This window comes from Micromys minutus, assembly GCF_963924665.1.
Source record: "Micromys minutus genome assembly, chromosome: 18".
Classification (NCBI taxonomy): domain Eukaryota; kingdom Metazoa; phylum Chordata; class Mammalia; order Rodentia; family Muridae; genus Micromys; species Micromys minutus.
Window position 1 is genome coordinate 13,304,271 of NC_137953.1, and position 25,336 is coordinate 13,329,606.

A 25,336-nucleotide genomic window follows, 5' to 3' on the forward strand; every position below is an offset into this window, starting at 1 on the left:
GAGTACATTTTTTTGTGTGTGCTGAGTGAGAAAACCACCACCAGCAACCGAGCGGTTAGAAACAGGAGCAGAAGACGCGACAAAGAGGCGCCCGGCCCCGCGACCCCCACATCATAAGCAGCGAGAGGCGACGCAGCATCTCCGGGTCCGAACAGTGGCCGAAGTAAGAGGCCAAGTGAACAAGGAACAGACTGTTGAGCTCCCCAGACTGCTAAGAGAGGGGGGTAGGGGACGGGAGGGGGGGTGGGAGGGATAAAGAGCTGGACTTGACTTCCGGCACACTACAACATACAATAGCCCCACCCCCAAGGCGGGACTGCGCCGGAAGAGAAACAGTCGGCCGGAAAGGGAGGGGCCACGCTCTGGAAATCCCTGGCGCCCGTCTCACGTCAGTAGAGGGCGGAAGCGCAGAATACAGGATGCGGTTCCTGGTTGCGTTGCTCCTGCTGAGTGTCGCGGTGGCGAGTAAGGACCCCTACCCCAGCCCATTACACTCTGTCCCTTAGGTTCCCCATTCTTCACCTTGGTGGGTCGCCACGGGAGCTGGCGTCTTTCTTGCCTGACCCGACCCTCCTCTCTAGCCACCTCCACCCTTTTCCATTCGGCCATCACCTCTAGGCTCTTAGAAGTCAAGTCCCCTTCTCTTCTCCCGGCCTTTTCTTACGAGGGCTTACTGCTTTTTCTGTTTCAGGAGCTCTGCCGTCCGCTTCTAAGCCAGACAACGCCTCAGGTAAAGATAATTCTCCGAGTCAGTCTTCCCTAGATAACGGCTCCAAAGAGTTCCCCAGGCCCATACCTCCTGAGCAGGTGGATTTTTCTAACCAGGTAAAGACTAGCAAGCCGACTTCGGCCGTGTCCAGTTTGGCGGGATCTGGTCAGCCGACCACTGCGACCGTTCTCATTTCGGATGATTCTAAAACGCAGCCCATTATAGCAGGTGCCAAGTTGGATGAAACTGTGCAGCCAGTCGACCCCAAACAGGAAAAGCCTGGTCAGAAGCCTACAAAAGATCCAGGCAAGCCCAAAGAAGGTGATCCTGACAAGTCCACAGAAGGTGGTTCCCATAAGACCACAGAAGGTGATTCTGACAAGCCCACAGAAGGTGGCTCCAATAAGCCCACAAAAGATGATTCTGACAAGCCCACAGAAGGTGGCTCCAATAAGCCCACAAAAGATGATTCTGACAAGCCCACAGAAGGTGGCTCCAATAAGCCCACAAAAGATGATTCTGACAAGCCCACAGAAGGTGGCTCCAATAAGCCCACAAAAGATGATTCTGACAAGCCCACAGAAGGTGACTCCAATAAGCCCACAAAAGATGATTCTGACAAGCCCACAGAAGGTGGCTCCAATAAGCCCACAAAAGATGATTCTGACAAGCCCACAAAAGATGATTCAGACAAGTCCACAAAAGTTAATTTGGACAAGCCCACCTCCAAAATTTCCTCAGATATGGAGACTCCGAAGATTGACGTAGTTCAGCTAACTGAAAAAGGACAAAAACCAACACTTATTTCCAAAACTGAATCTGGGGAAAGACTGGCCGGGGACTCTGACTTCTCTTTAAAGCCGGAGAGAGGAGATAAGTCTTCAGAGCCTACTGAAGATGTGGAAACCAAGGAGATTGAAGAGGGTGATATAGAGCCAGAAGAAGAAAATGAGAGGGTATTGGGCCCTTCCTCCAGTGAGAACCAAGAGGGGACCCTTACAGACTCTCTGAAGGATGAGAAGGATGACCTCTATAAGGACAGTTCTGGAAGCACCAGTGCAGAGAGTAGCCACTTCTTTGCATATCTGGTGACCGCTGCTGTTCTTGTTGCTGTCCTCTATATTGCTTACCACAACAAACGAAAGGTAAGAGGGGACTGGAATCTCCAGAACCCTGAGTTCTTTGTGTTTGGGCAGCTCTGAGGATTTTAACATGTTCAGTTTTTGCTTAGACCCTGCTAGGGCTTACCAAATTCTTAAGTTTTGTAAATCATGTGCTTTCATCATGTGACCTGTTTCCTCTGAGTTCTGCTGTAAAGTGCCAAGTTGGACATGCATCATGACCTGACCTAATTTCGATCACCCTCCCATAGCTTGGAACTCAGATCATTCACAGCCTCTGTGAACCAGAGTTTTTCTTCTTCTTCTTCTTTTTTTAAAAAATATTTATTTAGTTATTTTATGAGTACACTGTAGCTGTCTCCAGACACCAGAAGAGGGGGCATCAAATCCCACTAGAGATGGTGTGAGTCATCATGTGGTTGCTGGGATTTGAACTCTGGAAGAGCAGTCAGTGCTCTTAACCACTGAGCCATCTCTCCAGCCTATGAACCAGAATTCTTAACATGTAGACCTCTTCCCTTTTTCCATGCTTGAGATAGTTTACCATTTCTAGTTTCTGAGGCAGGAAGAATATTTTCAGCTACATCATCTCTAACACCAGGAGTAGAAAACGCAAGGATGGCTCTTCTGCAACGAAGTGTTAGAAGCAAACCTAGAAATTACATACATGTACACACCCATGAAACAACTTTAGAAACAACTCTAATGACAAAATTATTGTATTTCCTAATGAGCCATGAGATTTAGAAGACAATTTCTTTTTTTTAAACGACTTTATTTTGCAAAACAAAGATAAATGTACAGATTTTAAACATTTTTTGCTTAAAATTATACATTTTTGTCAGTACTGTTTTTTCAGACATTAAAATAAATTTTACATAAAACCATGTGAATATATTTTTTAGTCAGTACTTGATTTTTTTCAAGGGCTTGACAGTATGCATTGAAAACCTACTAGTTGCAATAAGTGTAAAGTAGAAGACAATTTCAGTAACTTAACTTACTGAAGAGTTCAATTTGTGATAGTCATTGGGCATGTGGCTATAAAGAATGAGGGAAGAGTATACATTCTTCATTTTACATCTAAATGTTCATGATGAAAGCAGTAAATTGAAACAATGTGTGGGAGCAAAGCATGAGTTTGTAGATAGGAAACAATGAGTAATTATTTCCCCCTTAAATAACTGACCTAGAACTTTCTGGCAAGAGAACTACTGGCAGACTTATAAGTCTGTCCCCATAATTAAATCATACAAATTTCCACAGGTTTCTATCTTGGTCCCTGTTAAGTAGTATAAAGGATTTTGTTGTAACCAAGCCACTTTTAAAATAGTGTGTGTGTGTGTGTGTGTGTGTGTGTGTGTGTGTGTGTGTGTGTGTGTAATTTAAATAGGCCTCTTTGTGGATCTAGGTAACTGCTTCTGATTTCAGGAACTGAAGTACATCATTACAGAGTCAAATGTTAATCTGGTTTTTTGGTCCTTCCCTCAGATTATTGCTTTTGCCCTAGAAGGAAAAAGATCCAAAGTCACTCGGAGGCCAAAGGCCAGTGACTACCAACGTTTGAACCTAAAGGTAAGGAAGGAGAAGCCAGTTCTAGGAGGGATATGCAGCCTCGGGTGGGCCAATTCTGGGGGTGCTGCAGTCATTGTACCTAGCGCTTGGAGACTGCAAATAGGACCATCCATACACTGCATATGTATCTACAAAGAGGTCTTTGAGTACTTTTACGTTTGACAGATAAAAAGATCTTCCTGGAAATGTGATTCTGTTTGTTTTTTTCCTAAGTTTCCACTCAGAGGCAACACTGATAGTAAGCTGATAAGCTGATAGTAATTCTGTACACGTTTAAACATTTTCTTTACTGTTTCAGCTCTTGACACACAATACTGTGATAACATTGAACATTGTGATAAAAGCCAAATCTGATTCACTGAGTATGGGATAGAACCTATCCATCCTCATTTTGGGGGGATCACCAAAGGCTGCCAGACCACACTTTGGGCAGCAAAAGCCCTAGATCACCACTACCTCAAAGCAGATGAACTCAGAAGCACATGGGCCTCAAGTAAACCCACTGCAGGCTTGTCCTCCTGATTGTGGCCAGTCTGCCTCTGCCAGGAAAGGAGCCTTTTTTCCATTCAACAGTAACAGGAACTGAAGAAGGTTCTCCCCACAGGTAACTGTGTAGTCATATTATGTGGCTACAGTAGGCACCCTCTCTGTTCTGTTAAGCAACAAAGAACAGTTGCTGACTGGGATGGAATGGTTCCCAGACGTCCTACAGGGAGCAGGTCACAGCAGTATAGAATAGCCTACTCAGCTCAGCGCATGTGCCATGAATAGGGAGGCCTCACAGTTAGCTCTAGCTTTGCTACTTCCCTTGATAATTGACTTGAGTAATTTTTTCTCCTCCTTAATTTTTAGTGGGAAAAAAGCAATACACATGAAAATTATCCAGACTAATACAGGAGAGTATAAAGTAGAAGCCAGTAATTCTATCTGCCCACCATCAAATGTGGTGTACCACATGTGTGCCTGGTACCAGTAGAGGCCATAAGAGATAGTTGGATCCCTTCGGAAGTTCAGGACACTTGTGAACCACTATGTAGGTGCTGGGAAAGAAACTACTTCTTTGCAGGGGCAACAATTGTTCTTAAGTGTTTAGCCATCTCTCTAGCTTACTTTTTTAAAAAATTACCCAATGAGTTTCATTAGGGGTTGTTCATAGGAGCATGGACGTCTTAGCAGTGGCTACGCCACTAAAGAAAACACCTCTTATTCTCCTATCAGCAGTTGATTAATTAATTAATTTTGAGACAATCTCCCACTGTAGCTTAAGAATCATGGTATAATCTTTGCTGGCTTAAAATTCATAATCTTTCTGCCTCAGCCTGAGTGCTGAGATTACAGGTATGAGCCACCATATTAGCTAAATATATAACTTTCAGGTACATATTTTATTTCTAAGTGACTTTAAAACTTACTAATGTGCCTCATGCACTTTTATTAACTTTTATTATTTTTAACTATTTCACGGTGATGAATGAGTTTGTTTTACTAACATATTTCCCTGAAAAAGATGAGTGTTACCAACTAAATGTGTTGTTCTCATTTCAGCTTTGATTTTTAGTTCGTCTGCAAGAACCTTGTCCTCCCTGCTGATTTGTTTCCGAATCAAGAGAAATGAAAAGACTGTGACCTCTGGGGTTTGGTGGCAAGTCTGGGCTGGCAGAGATGGGATTGCTTCAGGTTTTGCACCTGCACTTTGATGACATTGTCCTCTGGTGATGTTTTGTTTACTTTTGTATTCCCTTTATGCTGATGTGTTCCATCATCCTTTCTTCCGTGGGATGCAAGTATAGGGAGCGTGTGAAAGCATGGCTGTGACCAAAGGAAGACCCCACTTTAGGCAGGCCACATGACGGACCACTCTCCCATAGCCTCTTTATCTTTGCAACTCTAGGAGCAAACTGTAGAGAGGTGCTTTCTAGACAAGATATAAAAGATGGCTGGGTGGGATGCTGATGGGCTGAGATGGGCTTAAATACTTACTCTGTACAGAGGCCTCAGCTGTAAACCAGACTAGCAAGTTAAAGTCCAACCCATCTGATAGTTGGTATATGTCTCTGAAAGTTTGCACTTCAGTTATATTAGTATAAAAGGGACTCGAGGCTTCTGAAAGTAAAATCACTGTTTCATGGATTTTTTTTTTAAATATGGTGATGAGCATCGATCCACTGTGTTCTTGCATACAGTCACCCCAGTAGGAACTTCCTGGAAAGGGGCAGGTTCATGCTCTGTGGACGAAAACACATAGGAGGGATTTGGTATGTAGGAAAGGGGTTTTCCACAAACTCAGTTTTACCTTTATTGCCTGCTGTAGATAGATATTTAGAAACTAAGTGCATTCTCCAGACGCCTTGTTGTTTAAGATGCCCAAGGGAATGAGTAAAATCTTTCCTATTCTGTCCTATCTGCTCATAAAACTGTAAGAAACCAAGTAGGTTCCCTGAGATAACTGAAGATGTCTTGGATTATTCTGTGTCTAAAGTTTTATTCTAATCTATATGGTCATGCCTACAAAGAGAAACGTTTCAGATAATCTCAGGGATATAATGAGTCCTGTGCTGTTGGAGAAATTATTCTAAAGAAGAAATGGTTTTGGAGTTCTTTCCCCATGCTGACTGCAGCACGTGCTTGAACTTTGTATTCTTGACAGGTGGCATTCTAGAAGTAAGGTCATTGCTACTGTTTTCTCAACTGTCCATAATCTTCTATTACTTTTTTCCAAGCCGAGAAACATTTTTCAGTCTCCTTCAGCTTTCCCTAACACTTCTCTAGTTCCCCACCTCCATTTTCTCTTCCTCTTTGACCTGTTTGTATGCATGCCTATACCTGTCCTCTTCTAGTTGGTGTTGCTTCTCTTACCTTCCCTCCTCTTCCCAGCATTTGCAAGGCTGCCTTGGTCTGTTTCCCTCCTGTTTCTCAAGTTACTCAGTTAGCAGTCACCAAATTCAGCAGCTCATTTTCACAGCACTTGGTAATGATGGGTGCTGGGTCTATGCATGTTAACATTCTGGGTGTCTCTTGCAAATTGTCCTTTGCCTTATCTTACGGGGGTGGAGGAGGGACCCCAGGTCTCTGCTTTTACTGTCTGAATAAATCCATCCATTCTTTATCCTCTCTGTGACTCTCATATTTTCTTTGGCCTCCTTTCCAAGAACCCAGTTCTGCTATATACTAATTAACTCAGCCAGATTGTCTGGTTGTCACCCAACTAGAGTTTCTCTCTTGTACCTACTAATTTCCTCTATCTATCCTTCAGCTTTTTAAATCATCTGAAAGCTCCAAACTATAATAACATTTTTATCATCACAGAAGTCCTTGTTTTTTGTTTTTTGTTTTATAAGAAATTATATCTAGGTATACTCTCCATTAATTTTCAGAGGAACCAGGTGAATCAACCTTACCAGTTTTGGAAACATCGATCATTCCAGAGTGTCTCAGGTTGTATTCTAGACTACAGATTCCCACTTGGCTTCACTGTCCAGCACTCCATCTCTGCCTCTGCCCTCATCTTGTCCTTTGTATTCCAGCTTTCCCAGGATGCTCTGTGGTTGGGCTGTGCCTCTCCTTTCATCTACCCAGGTCCTTGTGTTCTGAATATGCCTAGCGCTCCTTCTTAGATTCAACACACTGGCTTGGCTTTTTCCATGCCATGCTGATAGCTCTTACTGTCACCCTCATCTTGGAACTTCAGCGTGCCATAGTTCTGATGATCTGTGATCTCCCCCAAGAAAACTAAGCTCAGAGACAGCTATTGCATTGTTATATCAGCCAGGGACCTTAGGGGTCAAATTTCTTGTTGGAGATGTAGCTGAAACTGAGGCTCACATAGCTCTTCCTGGCTGTTGCTGCTTGCTATCTATGACCTTATACTTGTTGACTTTTGCTCTTGAAGAGCAGGAAGGAAGGTTGATTTTTGGTAACAAAGATTGACAGTGAGTGGGCAGACACATGAAGGATTGCCAGAGTCTACAAAGCCTCACCCTTTTTGGGCTGATGACAGACGTTTCTGGTGCTGACAGAGTACATTGGAATTTGTTTTCACTTGAGAAGTTGCATTGAAGATGGCTCCCACCAAAGAAAAGTTATTTTTAGGATTTTTGTTTAGTTTTTTGAAGGTAAAATACTTGAAGCATATTTCCTAGAATATGTGGGTGGTAATGGTCCAGCTGAGGTATCTATACCAGGGACTGGGCTGGCATGTAAGAAGTACATGAAGCCTCAATTAGCCTCCTGTAGACTTTTTTGAGCTTACTCTCGTGCTCAATGTTGGGCTAAAGGACAATTTCTTAAGAGGAACCTGCTTGAGGTGTAGCTGTTAACAATTTGTTTTCCTGCTATGGTTTATAGAAGCCAGTTCTGGACAAAAACTAACAAATGTTTTAACATGTTTCTCCCTAGAAACAGCTCTGTACCCTTCAGAATCCCCTGGTAGTGATGCTCTGTTTTTTTCTTCATGGTTCTATATGCTTTGCACATTGACCCATTGGAATGCAGAGAAGGGTGTGCCAGGCCCTGTGCCTTGTGAGTTTCTGCAACTGCTTACTAGGAAGGTTCTGTTTGGCATTGCCTTAAGAAAGCTGTAAAGAGTCAGGTGTGTGATGCATGTCTCTAATCCCAGAACTCAGGAGGCAGAAGGATCTGTGAGTATGAGGCCAGCCTAGTCTAGATACCAAGTTCAGGCTGCCAACGGTACACGGTGATAGCTTGGCTCAAGAAAAACAAAAGAAAAGCTATAAAGAGATGCTGAAATTTAATCTAACTATATCATGATGGCTCAGTTTGTTTATTAGTTCCCTGCTCAGATGTGACTCCTAAGTATTTTAGCTTAGAAACTAGAGTTTGGACCTCAGCTTGAATCGTGTAGCAAACTACCCATGAAGCTGGCCTCCTCGCACTGTTAGGAATTTAATTCAGACTACCATGCTAAGTAAATGACTGAATGTTGAAATTATGTTCCTTGTCTTGTTTACCCAGTTAGATTGCCACTGTTAGGCATGTTTTGTATTTTCACCTTAACTATAATGGCTTAATTTTATTTTTTTAAGGATTAGTGTGGTATAATAAGTATTTTTCAGTATCTTTTACTGAGCTTCTGTAAATGGCATCACAATGTAGTTTCATGTTGTTATTTAACAGAAATCAATAAATTTCAGATATCAAAGCATTGAAACATTACATGTATTAATACTGTATTTAAACAGACTAAAATTGGTACCTGTTTAATGTAAGTAAAGGTTTTAAACTTTTATCTACCTTCCCGTTTATTCATATAGGTTGAACATCCCTATTCTGAAATCAAAACAAGCTTTTAAAATTATAGCATGAACTCATGTGACAGGTCAGAATATTACATAAGATATTGTACCTGGTCTATATACGTGAAACAAATGAATTTGTGGTTTAGTTCTGGGTCCCATTTCCCAAGATATCGTATATGTATGCAAATACTACAAAATCTGAAAGAATTCTGACTCCAAGCATTTTAGAAAACAATACTCAGGTTTTGTTTGGTTTTGGTTTTCTGTTTTGTTTTCCGAGACAGAGTTTCTCTGTGTAACAGAGCCCTGGCTGCCCTGGACTTGCTTCACATACCAGGCTGGCTTCAAATTCAGAGATCTGTCTGCCTCTGCCTTCTGGGTGCTGGGATTAAAGGCTTGTGCCAAGCCTAATACTCAGTTTTAATTTGTGCCAGCGACTACAAATGCCATCTCTAGGCTCTGTGTCCACTGGTCTTCCTCTTTGGGACCTAATGTCTCCACTCTCTTTCCCTTGCTGCCAGCCTAGAATGCCTGGTCAGCCAAGATCTCGGCAGGTGGTATAGGGACATTTCATTGGCAGTGGTACCTTTTGGTGTGTCCTTGACTTGGAATGTTCCTTTAGCCCACTTCTATCAGGATAAAACTTAAAGCTGAGAGTTGCTACTCCACGCCCACACTAGTCATCCTATGGAGCAGCATAACACTAGAGTGGGGAGGAGCAAAAAGCTTCAGGTTTGGACTGGATCAACCTATTCCAGTAGCCAACACCCTCACGGGTTCTGTGTGCCTGATCCTAGCTTGGAGTTGGGTGTGGGAAAGGCATGGGAGCATTCTTCATCATGAGACATTAAGGCTATGTAGCCCACACTAGGCCTTAAGTAGAAATGCAAGGTAAAGAACTCTTGATGTACAACAGCTACCAGAAACAAAGTGGTTTTTGTTTATATGTACAAGGAACTGCTGTAGGAGGACACCACGAGACATTGGGGAGGTGCCGTTCCTCTGGCTCATCTCTGAATGGACTACTTCTTCTTCTTTTGTGCCTTGACCTTTGCGCCAAGAGCCCGCAGGTCTGAGTACAAGTTCCGTTTCAGGATGGCACTGCTGCACAGCACGGCCCCTTGCAGGGCCCCTATCAGCCCACAGGTGAAGATATCTTGGCCTAGAAAGCAACAGCAGTGACCAGTGAAGATGGGAGTGACAAGGGTTCTGTGTTCATCCCTCCATATCAAGGCCACCACACGTCCTCAGATAGAACCCAGGACTAACCAGCCAAGGCAGCCCAGCTCCTGGTATAGGATTAAGGATGGGAACAAAAGACTGGCAGAGAAGCCCAAACCTGGCAAAGTGAGGCAGTGTACCTGTCAGGTAGAGGTTGGGGATGGGGGTTTGGGCTCTCATGGAAGCCATTGCATGAGGATGCAGACGAGCCAGGTCATGGTCAGCCCCATAGACAGCTCCTCGGGGTGCAGCCAGATAGTACTGGTTGGTCAGTGGAGATCCTCCAGTCACACTCTCCACCTGAGGAGGCAAAAAGAACAAGGGTGAACGAGGGAATTTGCAAAGGCCTGATCCTTCCTTGGGACTCTTGTTACTATGGGCCTTATCCCCGTACTGAAGAAAAGACAGTTAAGGGTATCACCTCCAGCACCATGTTTGTCAGCTCCTACCTTGTCCTTTAGATGTGGGAACAATTTCATGATCACTGACATAGAGGCATCCAGGAAGGCATTTTTGAGGGTCTCATAGTCAGCACCCCGCTTGCCCTTTGGCTCTTCCTTCCACTCCTCGAACCATTCAAAAGCCATGGGTACCAGCACAGTCATTGTGGATCTGTCTGCGGGTATAAGGCCATATTAGTGCTGCTCGGCCTGCCTTGCCCTATACCCAATGTCCTTGGACCTCAAGCCCTACCTGGGAATCGGTCCTCCCAGGTTGGATCCTTGCTTGATGGGAAGGCAATGAAGAGAAGGGGAATGTGTTCTGGAGCCTTTTCCTTGGGCATAGAGATATAGCGATCCATCCTGTGGAGGAGAGAGGGGGTGTGACTGCCAGCCTCTGGGCCTTTCTCCTAAAAGCCACCAGCACTACCCAAACGATGGCTCATCTCTGGGAACGTCCCACAGAGGAGAAACAGGCACAGCTTTGGTGTAGAAAGCCCTCCTGGGAGGCCATTGGAGACTACCTCCTCTCTCAACACACATCCTTCTTATTCCTAGAACCGTGTCAAGGGTGGAAGCAGGGTCTTATGGGACGAGGCCCAATGCTATCAGTCTCCCCCAACCCCTCACATCTTACGCTTTGTCCATGTCTGTGTCAAAATAAACATAGTAGTTGGTGGACTGAAGCTTCAGCTCCTCCTTGGTGCCTTTCAGACAGATGAATATTGACATCATGCTCAAACCAGGCCTTAACATCGCCAGCTGCTTCTTCACATCTGCAGAGAGCCAGTGAGGATGCTTTACAGGAGTTACGGCCAGACAGTCACTCCCTGCCAGGACAGCCTCAGGATGGACCTTTTTTTGGTTCTGCGGCTTGATCCTCAGCTGCCAGCTAGGGCAGAGACCTGGCCATTTTTATAGCTATTTCTATAGGATCCTGGTAGGGACCTGCTTTTAAGTCTCTTCTGGCTATGTGAGATGTAGCCTTAGACTCCTTCCAACTCTCCCACCTCTGCTCCATGTCCCCTTAGTCATGGGTGCTGGCTTCCTGCTGATATAGGACAATCAGACCGTTTCAATGTTCCCCTTTATACCTCTAGATTTTTAATTGTAGATGTATATGGACAAAGGCATGTCTGGATGTGCAAGAAGCCAAATGACAATGTGGAGGCAGAGCTAGCTGTCTTCTTCCACTCTGGGAATCTAACTCAGATGACCAGACTTTTTATACTCTGAGACATCTCAATGGGCTTTGTTGAGGCAGGGTCTCATGTAGCTCCACCTCCAGACTGCTAGGATTAAAGCCAAATCCACCATAGCTGTCTTACCTGGTTCTAGGGATCAAACCCAGGGCTGATGCTAACACTGTCACCAACTGAACTTCATCCCTAGCCTTTGCCCTTTAAGTGAGTTTCTATTAAAGCCTTGGTTTCTCTGGCAAAGGGAGGCAAAATATAGGCTTTTGTTTCTCAGTCCGGAAGTACAGTGTAGACATCTCCATCTGACAAAACAGTCCCCAGGGCTCTGCCACTGCCTCTGTAAAGGGCTCCTCTTCCCCTGTAGTCCTAGGCTCCCCAAATATAAATGTTAGAGTCCTGGTAACACAGATCAAAGATAGACCGGGAGAGGGGTGCCCAGGAAGAGAAGAGCTCGCCCAGGCTGAGCTTATGAACTCCACAGGTGCCATATTAGTTCAGAAGACCGCTCTTACCTGGCAGACAGCGGACAGTCTCTGGCAACAAGTGCTGATAGGTATTGAACACTCCTGCACTGGAGATGACAACTGGGCAATAGATGTTCACCAGCTCTTGTCCCTTCTTCACGCTGACACCTGTAGGCACAAGAATTCGGTTGAGCTTCTGTGAGCTCTGTGGAGACGAGGGCCTATACCCTTCTCCAGATCTCTCTTAAGGGCTAGGAATATAGCTCAGTTGTACGGCACTTCTCTAACATGTATGAGGCCCTTGGTAACATGCACTCCTGCCCACCATAAAGTAAACAAAATCCAGGAAAGTGTGAAATACACATTTCTCACAGCATATGACATATTCCTGTAATCCTAGCACTTAGGAGGTTAAAGCAAGGTGATCAGGAATTCTAAGGACAGCCTCAGCTAGCTAGTGAGTTTGAGGCTAGCCTGGACCACATGAAATCCTGCCTCAAAACATTCTGTCTATAGCCACACCATCCAGATGTCTCCCTAGGATAGGCCCTATTTCCTCCGCCATAGAAGTTCCTCCAGCTAAAGCAGGCCCTGGGCACACTGAAGAGTCATTTACTTAGCCCTTGCCTCAAATGTTTCTGTGCTTCCTTTCTCTAGCTCTGCATGGACTTGCTTATCGTTAGCCATGTCCTGCCATCCCAACAACACTGGTTCTACGGAGTCCCAGCCCCTCCTTCACTGCTGCCAAGGTCCACATCCACAGTAGTCCCCAGATGACTCAACCCTCATGGGACACCAAAGCTGAAGCAATCTACAGTAGCCTGTGTGTCCAACCTCATCTCTGGTCACTCATAAAAACCATTATGCCAAACCTGACTTTTTGTAAAAATTGTAGTTTGATTCCTTTACTTTGTGTGGGGGCAGAAGTGCCACAGCCCATGTGTGGAGGTCAGAGGACAACATACCAGAGTTAGTTCTCTCCCTTTTCCGTGTAGGCTGTCGGGATCAAACTTAGGTCATCAGGTTTAGTGACTAGATTTATCCACTGAGCTATCTCACCAGCTCCAACTCCAGTCTCTTACCTTGCACAGATAGGCTGGCTTCCACCCCAGCCCACTGACCCCACAGCTCAGTGCAGATCTCTTACCACACGCTCTCCCAGCTGAGTCCAGCAGCACACTCTGTACAGTGGCCCTGGTGAGGACAGCGCCCCCGGCCCGCTGAATCAAAGGGATGGTATGGAAGGCAATCTCACTGGAACCCCCTCGGGGGTAATATGCCCCTTGTAGGTAGTGGTCAACCAGCAGAGCGTGCAGGGAAAAGGTGGTATGGCTGGGAGTTACTCCTACAGAATGAAGAAGAAAAGAAAAAATGAGCAAGAGTGGTTACGGCACCATTCAGGAAAAAACGGCTTCCTGTGAAGGACCACGTGAGTCCATCCTAGGATCCTAATGCTCCCTAAGGCCCAGGGTAGATAGTGAGCTTATTGGAGTAGAAATATACTCCCTGAAAAACATTATGCTTCTAAGACCAAGAAAGTTGCTGACACTGTTGGCTAAAGAAAAAAAATCAACCTTAAGTGGTGTGATAGTAACATCCCTACAATCTCAACTCTCAAAAGCTAAACAGAAAGATAGTTGATTTAGAGACATACTAGGCTACAGAGAGATGCAGACCAGCCTGAACAAAGTCAGAACTTGTCCTGGAGGTGTGGGAGATAGGGGGAGAAATGTACTTGGGTGGGCTCAACTAGCTGGATGCTTTCCTAACATGCATGAAAGCCTGGATTTGATCTCCAGCACCAGACATGGTGGCACATACCTGTAATCCTAGCACAAGAAGAGGCAGAAAGATCAGGAATTTAAGGGTATCCTCAACTACAAGAGTTCAAAGCTTGCCTGGAAGGTCTTGTCTTCAAAAAGGAAGAGAAAAAAGAGGGGGAGAAGAAGAAAAGATAAAAGGGAGGAAAAAAAAAGATAGGGCTGGAGAGATGGCTCAATAGTTAAACGCACTGACTGCTCTTCAAGAGGTCCTGAGTTCAAATCCCAGCAACCACATGGTGGCTCACAACCATCTGTAATGAGATCTGGTGCCATCTTCTGGTGTGTCTGAACAGTAACAGTGTACCCACATACATTAAATAAATAAATCTTTCTAAAAAGAAAAGAAAAAAAGATATAGTCCACAAAGTAGATTTTAAAAAAGTTAATTTCTACCAGAGTCCAACAGAGGTCAGACTTCTCAGCCCTTATCCACAAACGCCTGCTGGCCCGGGATCTATTCTGGCTTGTTTCAGTTAGGCAGATGGGAAAGGAAGACCAAAGCTGGGAGATAGCAGCTTAGAAAAGCCTGGGCTAACAGCCACCCACCGTAAGTGGGGAAGATGTAGCTGAGAACAGCCCGGAGCTCAGGGGAAGCCCCAAGCTGCTGCAGGACTTCAGCCAGGCTCTGAGTAGACGCTCGGCAGAATGGAGAAAAACGGGTCAGCAGCCCAAACTTGTTGAGGAGCTGGGCCAAGGACAACGGCAGGAACTTCAGCAGGATGGCATGAGTGACTCCGTGGGCCACCACCTGGGGACAAAGGTAGAGTGGGTCTCAGCCCTGGAATGTTGTAGCCTCGTCACCACTCAACAGCCAGCACTGACACATGCCCCAAAACACTTAGTCAGAATTTTTGGACTTGAAAAAATTTAATCCAGGCAGGCATGGTGGCTCAGGCCTGCTATCCCAACAGCTGAGATGCTAAGGCAGGAGGATTGCTGTGATTTCAAGGGCAACCCGAGCTATACACTAACAGACAAGCCAGGACCATATCACAAGACTGCCTCCCTCACCACAAAACAACAACAAAATGGGCCCTGAGTTTTTACTCATTTTTCACACTCAAATGAGACTATTTGCTCTTCCAGTTCCCGCTCCAAAAAGTACTGTTTGTTTTTATATAGAGTTCTGAGTATCCCAATGACCTTGAACTCCTGATCCGTCTGCTTCTATCTCCCCGGCGCTGGGGTGACAGGCTACACCATCATATCCAGTTTACGGGGTGCTTTGGATCTAATTCAGAATTGTAAGTGCTAAGCCTGAGCCACATCCCCAGCATCCAAATCCCTTCCAAACATCCCAGTCTAGAAGCGAGGTGTGGTTTCATATGCTCAGCAGAGGCAGGTGGGTCTCTGTTGAGTCCCAGACCAGCCAGGGCAGCACTGTGAGACTCCAAACAGAGGACATCTAACTTCCTCAAAGCCTGACTTACCAAGGCTACCACCTAGAGGCCAGAGTGGGGGTAGCAGCTAGGAGCCAGGCAGGGCACAGGCATTTATACAAGTGTACACTGGAACCAGAACAAACATGACTATTCCTTCCTGCCTCCCCAATTCAGTCCTCTCCCCGACCCCACCAGTTCCTTCACTAATGAAAACGTCAGTCTTGTTGGAAATAAACTAGGGATGCTGATGAGGTGCATGCTACCTTAACCAACTCCATGTACTTGTCAATGATAGCTGCTTCCTTGGGGAACTTCTCCTTAAGGCCCTGGATGTATTCTTTCTTCCCAGTGTACATGGGGAACTCCTTTCGGCCATCGGGCCCTTCTAGTATCATCACGTCAAAAGGGGAGGCCATGGGGGCCCAGTCCAGTTGCCCTTCCGTGATCTGGTCCAAGATGAAACGGCCAGTGTTGCCCTCACGCATGCGTCCAATATAATGAATTCCTGTTGGGCAGAGATAAAGGAGGTTAGGCCCTGGAGATATGCCAAGTAAGGGAGAGGTTGCACTGCTTGGCTATGTTCATGTCCAGCGGAAACAAACCAGAACATACACTACCCAACGCTCGCCCAGTACCGAGGCCATCAGACAGAAATGGAGATGCCCAGAGAGAAGCTCAAAATGCCCCGATATCACTCAATAGTCTGTGTTCCTAGCCACCTAAAGACAAAGCCATGCTCCCGACCCTTTTCCACAGAAGCCTTACCAGTGTCAAATTCAAGGCCATTTTCCCCAAAGGTATGACAACAGCCGCCTGCCTTGGTATGTTGTTCCAGCACAAGGACTCTCTTGCCAGCTTTCGCTAGAATCACAGCCGAGGCCAGTCCTCCAATGCCACTGCCAATCACCACTGCGTCCAGCTTCTCTGGTACTCGGCTGATTGAAAAAGCTGTAGAACAGAGAAGATGGAGGTTGGGCTTCTCAGTCAAGGGCAGGAAAAAGTCAGAGAAGCCAGGGGACGCTTCTCTAGCTTGTGTTCTCTAAGATGTCTCCAAAGCAGCCGGGCTTGGTGGTGCACTCCTGTGATCCCAGCACTTGAAAAGTGGATTGGGAGTCCAAGATCATCCCACAGGAGGCCAGCCTGGACTCGTTAGACCCAGTCCCAAAACAAGAGAGAAGAGAGACAGACCTCCCCTCTAGGGTAGTTTACTCTTGACTAAGATGTCTCAAAACATTCTCCCAAGGAATACCTCAGACTAGGCAGGCAGATTAAACAGTGATGAGTCTTAACACCTACTGTGTACTTGAGGGATTGGATACCTTTCAAAGAAAGTAGGAATCAGCTAACTACTGTAGAACAGAACAAGAAAGATGGCAACAGAACAGGCTCCTTAATCTCAGTGCAGACACTTCTGTGAATACGAGCAAGGAAAGAAAAGACAATAAGGCACAAGGTGAGGGCTGGGGGTTCGGGGAACTGGGTTTCTCTGGAAGAAACAAGGTCTACGAATGCCAACGGAGGTGGAGCAGGCAGAGCTCTGAGAAGTCATAGCACCAGCCTCAGAACAAGAGGAAGGCTGGTGTGCCAGGACACCTAACAGAACCAAACTGGAATGCACAATCAGCAAGACCTGTTTTCTCCCAGTCTCTTTCTTTCCTTTCCTCCTTTACTTACTTACATTCATTGATTTATTGACTTGGGCTTTTTAGAGACACAGACTCACTATATGCATGGCCCTAACTGGGCTGGATCTACCTATGCAGAGATCCACCTGCCTTTTCCTCCCCAACACTGAGATCACAGGAATGTGCCACTATGTTCAGTAAAATCTGTTCATTAAAAATCATTGCCCAAAGCCAAGTGCAGGGGTTCACAGCTTTAGTCTCAGCACTCGGGAAGCAAAGGTGGGAAGATCTCAAAGTCAGCCTGGTCTATATAGCAATTGCAAGTTCCAGGACATCCAGAACTACATAGACAATGTCTCAAACAACCTAAAAAAAAATTGCTGTCCGAGCCATGGTGGGTCACATCTGTAATCTCTTGCTGATGGTGGTTGGAGAATCATTGTGAATTTGAGGCAAGATTGGCCTATATAGCAAGTTATAAGCTACCCTGGGCTACAAATATGAGACCTGCATCTCCCCTAATCTACAAACAATAACAATAATAAAATAACTGGGTGTGATACCCCTTAGGAAGCCGAGGCACAAAGATCAGGGGTTCAAAGTCAGTTCCCAGAAAATAGTGCAGTTGAGGCTAGCCTAGCCTAGGCTAAAATTTACAAGTCAGGGGCTCCTGAGGTCAAAGAGGTGATCCTTGTTTGTTTTTTGAAAGTTTTGCATTTGGGGTTTTTGGTTGTTTTTGGGTTTGTTGTGTGTGTTTAGTCAGGGTCTCACTGTGTAGTCCAGGCTGTAACTAAAATGTTGCACCACTATGCCCGGCTCCAACTCTTCCTTAAAATGTTGAAAGCCAAACATGTTGGTGCATGTATACTCCCCTCACGCTGGAGACAGAAGCAGAGGTCTGCTCTGGGTTTGAGCCTGGGCTGCAAAGTGAGTTCAAAGCCAGTCCCAGTACAAAAGTGAGACCTGTCTAGAAAACACAAGCCTTGGCAGCATTTTACAGATGTTTTAAAGATGGCGGGTTGACTGGAGAGTGGAGTTCTTAGCCCTAACCAGTAGGTGAAATTCCGAAGTTTTACAATCAAGCTTCAATCCTATGAAATGGGACTACATTTTGCCTGTCAAACCACTTGTTGGGAAAAACTTTCTGTGCTGCTTCCTTTCGCCCCCGAGCATGCACAGAAAGTACAGGAAAACGTTGGCTCCAGAGCCAAGTAGGGAAAAGGTCTCTTATTCTGTGTACGCCGTAAGCCAAACAGATTACAACTGGCGGGGCTGTTACTAGGCTGTGCCAACGTCTTGGTGTGCCAAGAGTGATGCCCGCACCCAACCCTTCAGGAGCAAAGAACTCTAAAACATGGACCCTCCGTGTGCAAGTAAAATTTCCCAGCACTTTACTAATTGGGGAGACAGCGTAAGCAGAAGGCCCTAAAACAATCCTGAAACCCATAGTCCCTCCAGCTGACCTTGTTTGAGAACTTTCTTTCTAGCTTCCTTGTCGGTCACCAAGGGTTCAGGTGGCCGCTTGACATCCTCGGCGAAGGGGTTCGGGGAACTTCCGGTGAAAAAGCCCACATAAACCCTGTGGAGGACCACCAGCAGCAGCACGGCCAGCAGCAGAGCAGAGAGCCACATCTTTGCAGTCAGGGATCAGAAGACCGTGTCCTTTCCCTCCGAGCTCCGCTTTTATAGCTGAGGCTCCGCCCCTCTAGTTTGTCTTCAGAAATCACCAGACAAGGAAGGGCCGAGGAAATTTCACTGACAAATTTCACCGCGCAAAACTGATGAAGGTTATCCCTCCTGGATCTCCGTATGACCTTTGCGCCGCAGGATTTCAATTGCCTGGTGGGAAATGTAGTTCGAGTGCGAGACAGGCGGCACTGCACGCCTGCGTGATGTGGGGATGTGAGACCCCTCCCCTACCGGAACGCTGGGGACGCGTCCGGTGAGCCTGGAGTGGGGGTGGGGGTGGGGGTGGTGGCGGAGGTGAGGGTGAGGGGGGAAGATGTGGGGTGGAAATGGTCACCGCGGGGCCACTCGAGGCTGAAAGTTGCAGGTCTGAGAAAGATCCCGTCTGGGAGGCAGAGAAGACCTGGGTTGTGGTGCCTGTTCTAGGATGGATTCGCTGAAACCTCGGAGGCAATTCATTGGTTTCCTCTCTCCCCTTCCAAGCAGTGAGAAAGTTTCTGTCCCCACACAGCTTCTGTCTGGGTATCTCGATGACTTGAGACCCTGTTGAGACCTGCGCAGGAGCTCTCCTGAACCTGTGTCACTCACTGCCCAAGGACGGGCCAGCCGCACACGGTTCCAGGACTTTAATCCCTAGCTGGATCCCCTACTCTTAACCACTCTTTCGGGGTCTCAAAGTCTCGAGCCACCTAGGAACAAGCCTCAAGAAAGACTGAGTCAAAGACCATCTTAACTATGTGTGTATTTGCATTTAAGGACGCACTGGCTTCTTAATCAAGTCTTCAGAGCGTTACCCTTTGAGCAAAGTAGGTCTGAAATATGTACTTGACTTAAGAGGGATTTGTTTGTATGGGAGGCCCATTTCCTCAAGTACCCAGTATCAGGAGAAATGACTTCACAACTTCGAGTACTTTGTCCGTATTACAGGCTCCAGCAGTGCTCAGGTCTGGTACATAAAACATGACCTGCTACTTGTTTGGTTTTCCACGCAGTAACAGGAAAACCTTCCTGAAACTGTCGTACCTCCGTTACCCTACTAGGTTAGCTGGTGTGTGTGTGTGTGTGTGTGTGTGTGTGTGTGTGTGTGTGTGTTAACCTATGCTGTGATTCAGGCCAAGATGGAAGGAAAGGAAAAGAGAGGTAGATGCTGAGGCTCCAGGGGGAGAAAACTAGTTCCTGGGATGTTGCCGGTAAGATACTGCCACCATCCTTCCTAGAGCACAGCCGGCCGGGTGTCTAGCCCAAAAACTTGTTTGTTATACTGGTAGTCAGTCCTTGGGGAATGTAATCATATCCCCCCTAGTGAATCGGCCTCCCCTCTGACTTAGTCCTCTGAGTGTGCGAAGTACGATTCTCAGTTTTGTGAGAGCCATCTACTCACATGTCCCCCCCTCAGTATTCGGGACTGAGCCTAGTTTCCTGCCACTAAACAACAATCTCGGCCTTTCCACACTGACTGGTTGGTGTGTGGGCATGAGTATGCCTGTCCACCTAGGGACAGAAAGACAAGGGGGACTGTAAACTGCCCAGTTCTGCCACCCTGTGCCTGATGCCTCTGAAGTTGGGTCTCTGACTGAGTGTGGAACTAGGCCCAGCAGCCAGCAACCCTTTTACCTTCATCTGCCACAATGCTAGGGAGGCAGACTCAGGTCCTTACCCCCAAGGCAAGCTCTCATGCCCACTGACATCTTCCCAGCCCCTGGTGGGTTTTGTTGTTAATTTTGTTTGTGGGGTGGGGGTAGGGAGCAGAATGGTGTGTGCCGTGGTGCCTATGTGGAGGTCTTTCCTTCTACCATGCAGATCCCCTAGGGACTGAACTCAGGTCACCAAGCTTGCCGGCAAATCATCTGTCCTTGTTTTTTATTGAGACAGAGTCTTGCTATGTAGTCTCAACTGGCCTGGAACTCTATGTAGATCAAGCTGCCCTCAAATATACAGTGATTCTCCTGCCTCTGCTTCCAGATTTCTAGAAATCAGGACATACAACATAGTGAGGTATATACCACCATGTTGAGGATGATCTGATTTTTTTTCCAGTTTTTGGGGATTGAACCTGGATCTCACATGTAGTAAGTAAGCTTTAACTCTTATCTGTATCCCAGGCCCATGTTTGTTCATGAGAAGGCTGCCTCCTCGACACAGACTTTTGATGTGATAGGATCTTTGTCCTGCCCTTTTCCTGAGGCAGGCATCCTAAGATGAAAGACTAGGAGTAAGGCTAGAGTGCCTAGCTTCTGTCACAGCGTTTTGTCCCCAACCTTGAGAAGGAGAAGCGAGCCTTAGCTACCTAGCAAGTATGAAGCCAGACTGAACAACATCTATAAAACCTTTTCTGTATATCTGTGTCCTTTTTGAGAAAGAAGAGAAGGACAGAGTAGAGAGGGAGACAGAGAGAGAGAGACACACACACAGAGAGACAGAGAGAGAATGGTTAGAGAGATGCTCATCAGTTAAGAGAATTTGTTGCCCTTGCAGAAGACCAGGATGCGGTTCTCAGCACCTACCTGGTAGCTTACAACCATCTGTAACTCCAGCTCCAATACCCTAGGAAGGTCTGCACATACATGGCAGGCATACACATACACGTGAATACATGAGTAAAAATAATACATTCTCTATAAAACTTGGGTGTAGTAGCACATGTAATCCCAGCATTAGGAAAGTGGATACAGGCAGATCTCTAAAGCTCATTGGTTCACCATCCCAACCTGGTTGGGTTCCAGGCAAACAAGAGATCTTGTCTCAAACACTTAAGGTGAACAGAGCCTGAGGAATATCAGATAATGCTGTCCTCTTCCCCTGCTCACATGCACCCGTGTACACCTGCACACACATGAACCCTGAACATACATGCAGGTGTACACATAAAAGAGCTGATCTTGAGATGTAGCTCAGTGGTAGAATATTTTCCTGGCATGCATGAAGAACTGGATTTGATCCCCAACACTAGCACTGCACCATAATTGCACACACATACACACACAGTTTCTCACACACAGAGAGCTGACCAGTTTGGCTTGGCAAAGTTAGGACATCCATCTTACATTTTGAGTTTTTCTACCACTCTATGAAACAGGTCCAATATTGTAAGGCCCACAGCTCCACCCGTGTCTGGAATCTGAACAAAGCTAGTGTAACCACCAGTCAGTCTTTCCCCCAGTAAGCCAGCTAGGTCTCAGTGATGTCATGGCCAGAAACAAACCCCACTTCTTAAAACAGTGACACTCTTTTTCTAGACTCTGACAGTCCACCCCACCCCCAATCCTCTGTTTGGTCCCTCCGGTCCCATTCAATCAACAATAGCTATCTAGCTAAGTATCTTGTTTATTTAGAATTAATTCACAATTGCTTTAAGATTTTAAAATTCTTTTCCTTCTTGAACAGAAAGAGGTATGACTGAATGATGAAGCCAGTCCCCACCCCCACCAACCCCATTTCTGTTTTTCCAGAGTGAGTCTCCGCAGTTCCCAGGGGCTTCTTTCAAGACTCACAGAAGACTCCAGCACCTTGGTGATGGCACAAAGGGACTCTTTGCTTCCTTGGAGCCTGAATGACTACCAAGAAGGAAGGTGAAAGTAGAGCACTTGTCTCTCCTGGTGGCTTCCGGCCTCAGACCATCGCATCAGACCCCTTTCAGAGCCCAAGGACGAGGCTCACCTGAAGCAGTGATCTTGAGTCATGAGTCAAGTATCTTGCTCGTTCCTTACCGAGAAAGAATTTCGAGATGCACAGGTGAGTGCTCCGACTTGGGGAAGCAGATACAAGCCCGGGAGTGAACTGTTAAGGAGTCGGACCATGGAGTTTTAGAAATACGGAGGGGAGATGATCATATGTCTTTGTTGTAGGAGATTCTGGGCTGAAGGTAGAGTTCAGCAGTAAACTGTTGGCTGTAGGTTCCATCTCCAGACAGACAGAGAACAGAGACAGGAGAGTCTAGGCCATCCTGGTGAAACACCTGTGATCCTCACACTTGGGAGGTGGAGACAAAAGGGATATGGAATTCAAGCTCATCCTCAGCTGTGGGATGAGTTCCAAGTCAGACTGAGCTACAGAGACACTGCTAAAAACAGAAGCTTCTGTCCACCTGCAGGTGGCACCTTGTTTTCTGAGTGGCTCGCAGAACCTTGATTCCTTTTGCTGGGATCGGGGAGGGAGGTAGCATCGGAAATCCCCTGAGAAATCAGTATGGCATGGACTCTCCCACTAACTCCCTGCCCTCTCCCCGGTCTATAACTGGCTTCAGCAGTCTGTCTTACCTAGCTCTCTATTGCTGTGATAAACACTGACCCAAAGCAGCTTGGGGAGGAAAGAGTTTATTTCAACTACAGCTTACAGCCCATCACTGGGGGAACTTAGAGCTGAAACAGAACCATGGAGTAGCACTGCTTACTGACTTACTCCTTGGGCTCACATTCGGCCTTCCTTATACCTCCCTGGACCACCTGACCAGCCACTGCCCACAGTTGTTAGACAAAGTTTCAGCCAGGCAGGGTGGCGTACCTACTTAATCCCAGCACTCAGGAGCCAGAGACAGGCAGAAATCTCAAGATCTTTGAACATGAGTTCAAGACCACCTGGGTCTATGGAGTGAACTGTAGTCCATCCAGGGATATAAAGTGAGATCCTGTCATGGAAACAACAGCCGTGTCTAAAGGTCATTATGACCAGGGCATCTTCTCAGCAGAGGGTCCCTCTTCACAGATGGCTCTATTTTGTGTCTCGTTGACTAGCAACTAAACAGCACACTGACCTAAGGCCTCCTGGTGAGCACAGTCACATGTTTGTCCACGTGAACCTGGCAGCTGGCCCTACATTCTGGGCCTTCCCGTCCGTCTTCCTTAGCCAGAAATGGGATTCCAGGGCCAGAATACAGACAAAGTATTTGCTGGGCTCTCCAGGGAGATCTCACGCTCAGAAAAGGACAAACTGTTCTTTCTTCTAAAAGGAAGTGTCTGGAAGGGGACTGAAATGTAGACAGAGAAGAATGTAGTGTTCTTTATATATAACATCAGGAACCACCACCACATATTACTGAGCTAGAATTTCAGTAAAAAATTATAGCTATATTTTGTATCTTGTTTTACGCTGACACCTTTAGAAAACATCAAAGTCATGTTCCCGTGTTGCCTTTTGCAGGGAAAGTTGGGTGCATACAAGGACATTCAAAGACTTAAAGAGGGGGCTAGAGAGACCTCAACACTGGCTGTTCTTCTAGAGGACCCTTGTCAGGTGGCTCATAAGCACCTATAACTGCAGATCCAGGAAATGCAGTGCCCACAGCATAAACTCACACAGATATATACACCCTGAATTTTAAAAAGTCAAAATGTAACTGTGTGTGGTGGCACACCTCTTTAATCCCACCACTTGGGAGGCAGAGATGGCTGGATCTCTGAGTTAGTCAGAGGCTAGCCTGATCTACTTAACAAGTTCCATGCCAGCCAGGAAGCAATAGTTAGACCGTGCCTCAAAATAAACTAGGGAGCTGGGGAGGTGGTTCAGCGGTAAGAGCACATGCTTCTCTTGCAGAGGATCCAGGTTCAGTCCCTGCACCACATGGTGGCTCACAACCATCTGTAGTTCCAGTACCTGGGGATCTGATACCCTCTGGCCTCTAAAGGTATCAGGGAAGCATGATGCTCATAGACAGGCAGGCAAAGCACTCACACAAAACTCTCATACACATAAAGTAAGTCTGAAAAAATTTAAATGAATACGAATAGATTTTTTTTGTTTGTTTTTTTAAGGACTCCTTTCTTTAAAAATCAAATCAGTCAGATCAATCAAGACTTACTGGTGAGACCAGCTAAGATGCTAAGACAGGCCAGGCTAGTAGAGAAGGTGGAGCTGGTATTGAAGGGAGCAGAGGACAGAGACTTGTGCAGGAAACCCACACGTAACAGCAGAGGTCAGAGGTGAGGTGAGGATCTGTACCAGGGGTTGGCATTGAATCCCAGTGGGAGACAATAGTGCTTAGACCTTTGAAGGTCAGAAAGAGAAGTCTGCTCTACCGTGGTGTGTTGGGCTTCCGTCCTTACAGTGTACAAAGAAGTCAAAAGTGGGGTCGGGAAAATAACTAAATAACACTCGCAAACACAGGGAGGTGAGTGTAAATCCTCAACTGCACATAAAAGGCCAGACTTGACCACACCAGTGCCAACACCAGTGCCGACACCAGCGCGGTGAGGAGCAGAGCATGGCCCCTGCCCGGCCAGCTCCGGGTCCACTGGAAGATTGTCTTCAGGGATTAAGATGGATTAGAGTAAAGGATAAGCTCCAGCTCCTCCTTAGCCTTCCTCGAGCACATGGGCATGCATAATCAACTGCACACTCACGGAGAGGGGAGGGAGAACACAGAAGTTAAATCGGTATGTAGGAAGGGAACAGAATACAGGAAAGGATCAGAGCTGGGCTCTAAGCCACACTGCCCCGGCTAGTTCTCATTCTCCCTCCTCCCATTCTTTCTTCACTTTTTTTTTCTCCATTTTGATTTTTTTTTTTTTTTTTTGAAACAGCCTGGGCTATGTTTTTTTTTTTTTTTTTTTTTTTTTTTTTTGAAGTGCTATTTTTATTTATGTATTTTAGAGAAGTTAATATACTTATATATTTGTGTATGATCCTGGAAATAGTCATGAAAGACAAGCAAATATTTGTGTATTTTTTTTAAATGATGGGAGAGAGGGGAGGAGGCAAGAAAGGAATGGTAAGGTACATGGAACGAATTGGTAGACTACAGTGAGGTGGGTCTTGGCTGCAATTTCTCCACCTTTCCGGACATGACGGCACACCTCTGTCACCTTAGCACTAAAGGGAACGAAGAGGCAAAGGGATGCATG

General features: G+C 46.2%; 3 protein-coding genes across 5 annotated transcripts in view; 2 read left to right on the forward strand and 1 right to left on the reverse strand.

Moving 5' to 3' along the window:
* The first annotated feature begins 393 nt into the window (after positions 1 to 393).
* Positions 394 to 8,650, forward strand: TGOLN2 (trans-golgi network protein 2). Its single transcript, XM_080932601.1, has 4 exons — positions 394 to 465; positions 692 to 1,854; positions 3,322 to 3,405; positions 4,951 to 8,650. The coding sequence occupies exons 1-4, from the start codon at positions 420 to 422 to the stop codon at positions 4,954 to 4,956; spliced, it is 1,299 nt and encodes a 432-aa protein (XP_080788727.1). The 5' UTR covers positions 394 to 419; the 3' UTR covers positions 4,957 to 8,650.
* A 927-nt stretch (positions 8,651 to 9,577) lies between these two features.
* On the reverse strand, positions 9,578 to 18,548 carry RETSAT (retinol saturase). Its single transcript, XM_080932600.1, has 11 exons — positions 18,278 to 18,548; positions 15,955 to 16,137; positions 15,453 to 15,694; positions 14,354 to 14,555; positions 13,132 to 13,329; positions 12,033 to 12,152; positions 10,959 to 11,097; positions 10,575 to 10,684; positions 10,331 to 10,497; positions 10,022 to 10,181; positions 9,578 to 9,822 (listed from the first exon to the last, which is right to left on the reverse strand). The coding sequence occupies exons 1-11, from the start codon at positions 18,444 to 18,446 to the stop codon at positions 9,683 to 9,685; spliced, it is 1,830 nt and encodes a 609-aa protein (XP_080788726.1). The 5' UTR covers positions 18,447 to 18,548; the 3' UTR covers positions 9,578 to 9,682.
* A 69-nt stretch (positions 18,549 to 18,617) lies between these two features.
* Positions 18,618 to 25,336, forward strand: part of ELMOD3 (ELMO domain containing 3) — a 37,390-nt gene continuing 30,671 nt past the window's right edge. The window contains exons 1-3 of one of the 3 annotated variants that reach the window (XM_080932604.1): positions 18,629 to 18,756; positions 20,538 to 20,569; positions 21,950 to 22,232. In XM_080932604.1, the coding sequence (XP_080788730.1) occupies positions 22,179 to 22,232 (54 nt within the window). In that variant the 5' untranslated portion in view covers positions 18,629 to 18,756; positions 20,538 to 20,569; positions 21,950 to 22,178. Of the gene's footprint in view, positions 18,757 to 18,836; positions 19,307 to 20,537; positions 20,570 to 21,949; positions 22,233 to 25,336 lie in introns of those variants that run through there. The other 2 variants (XM_080932602.1, XM_080932603.1) reach the window with 2 other exon arrangements.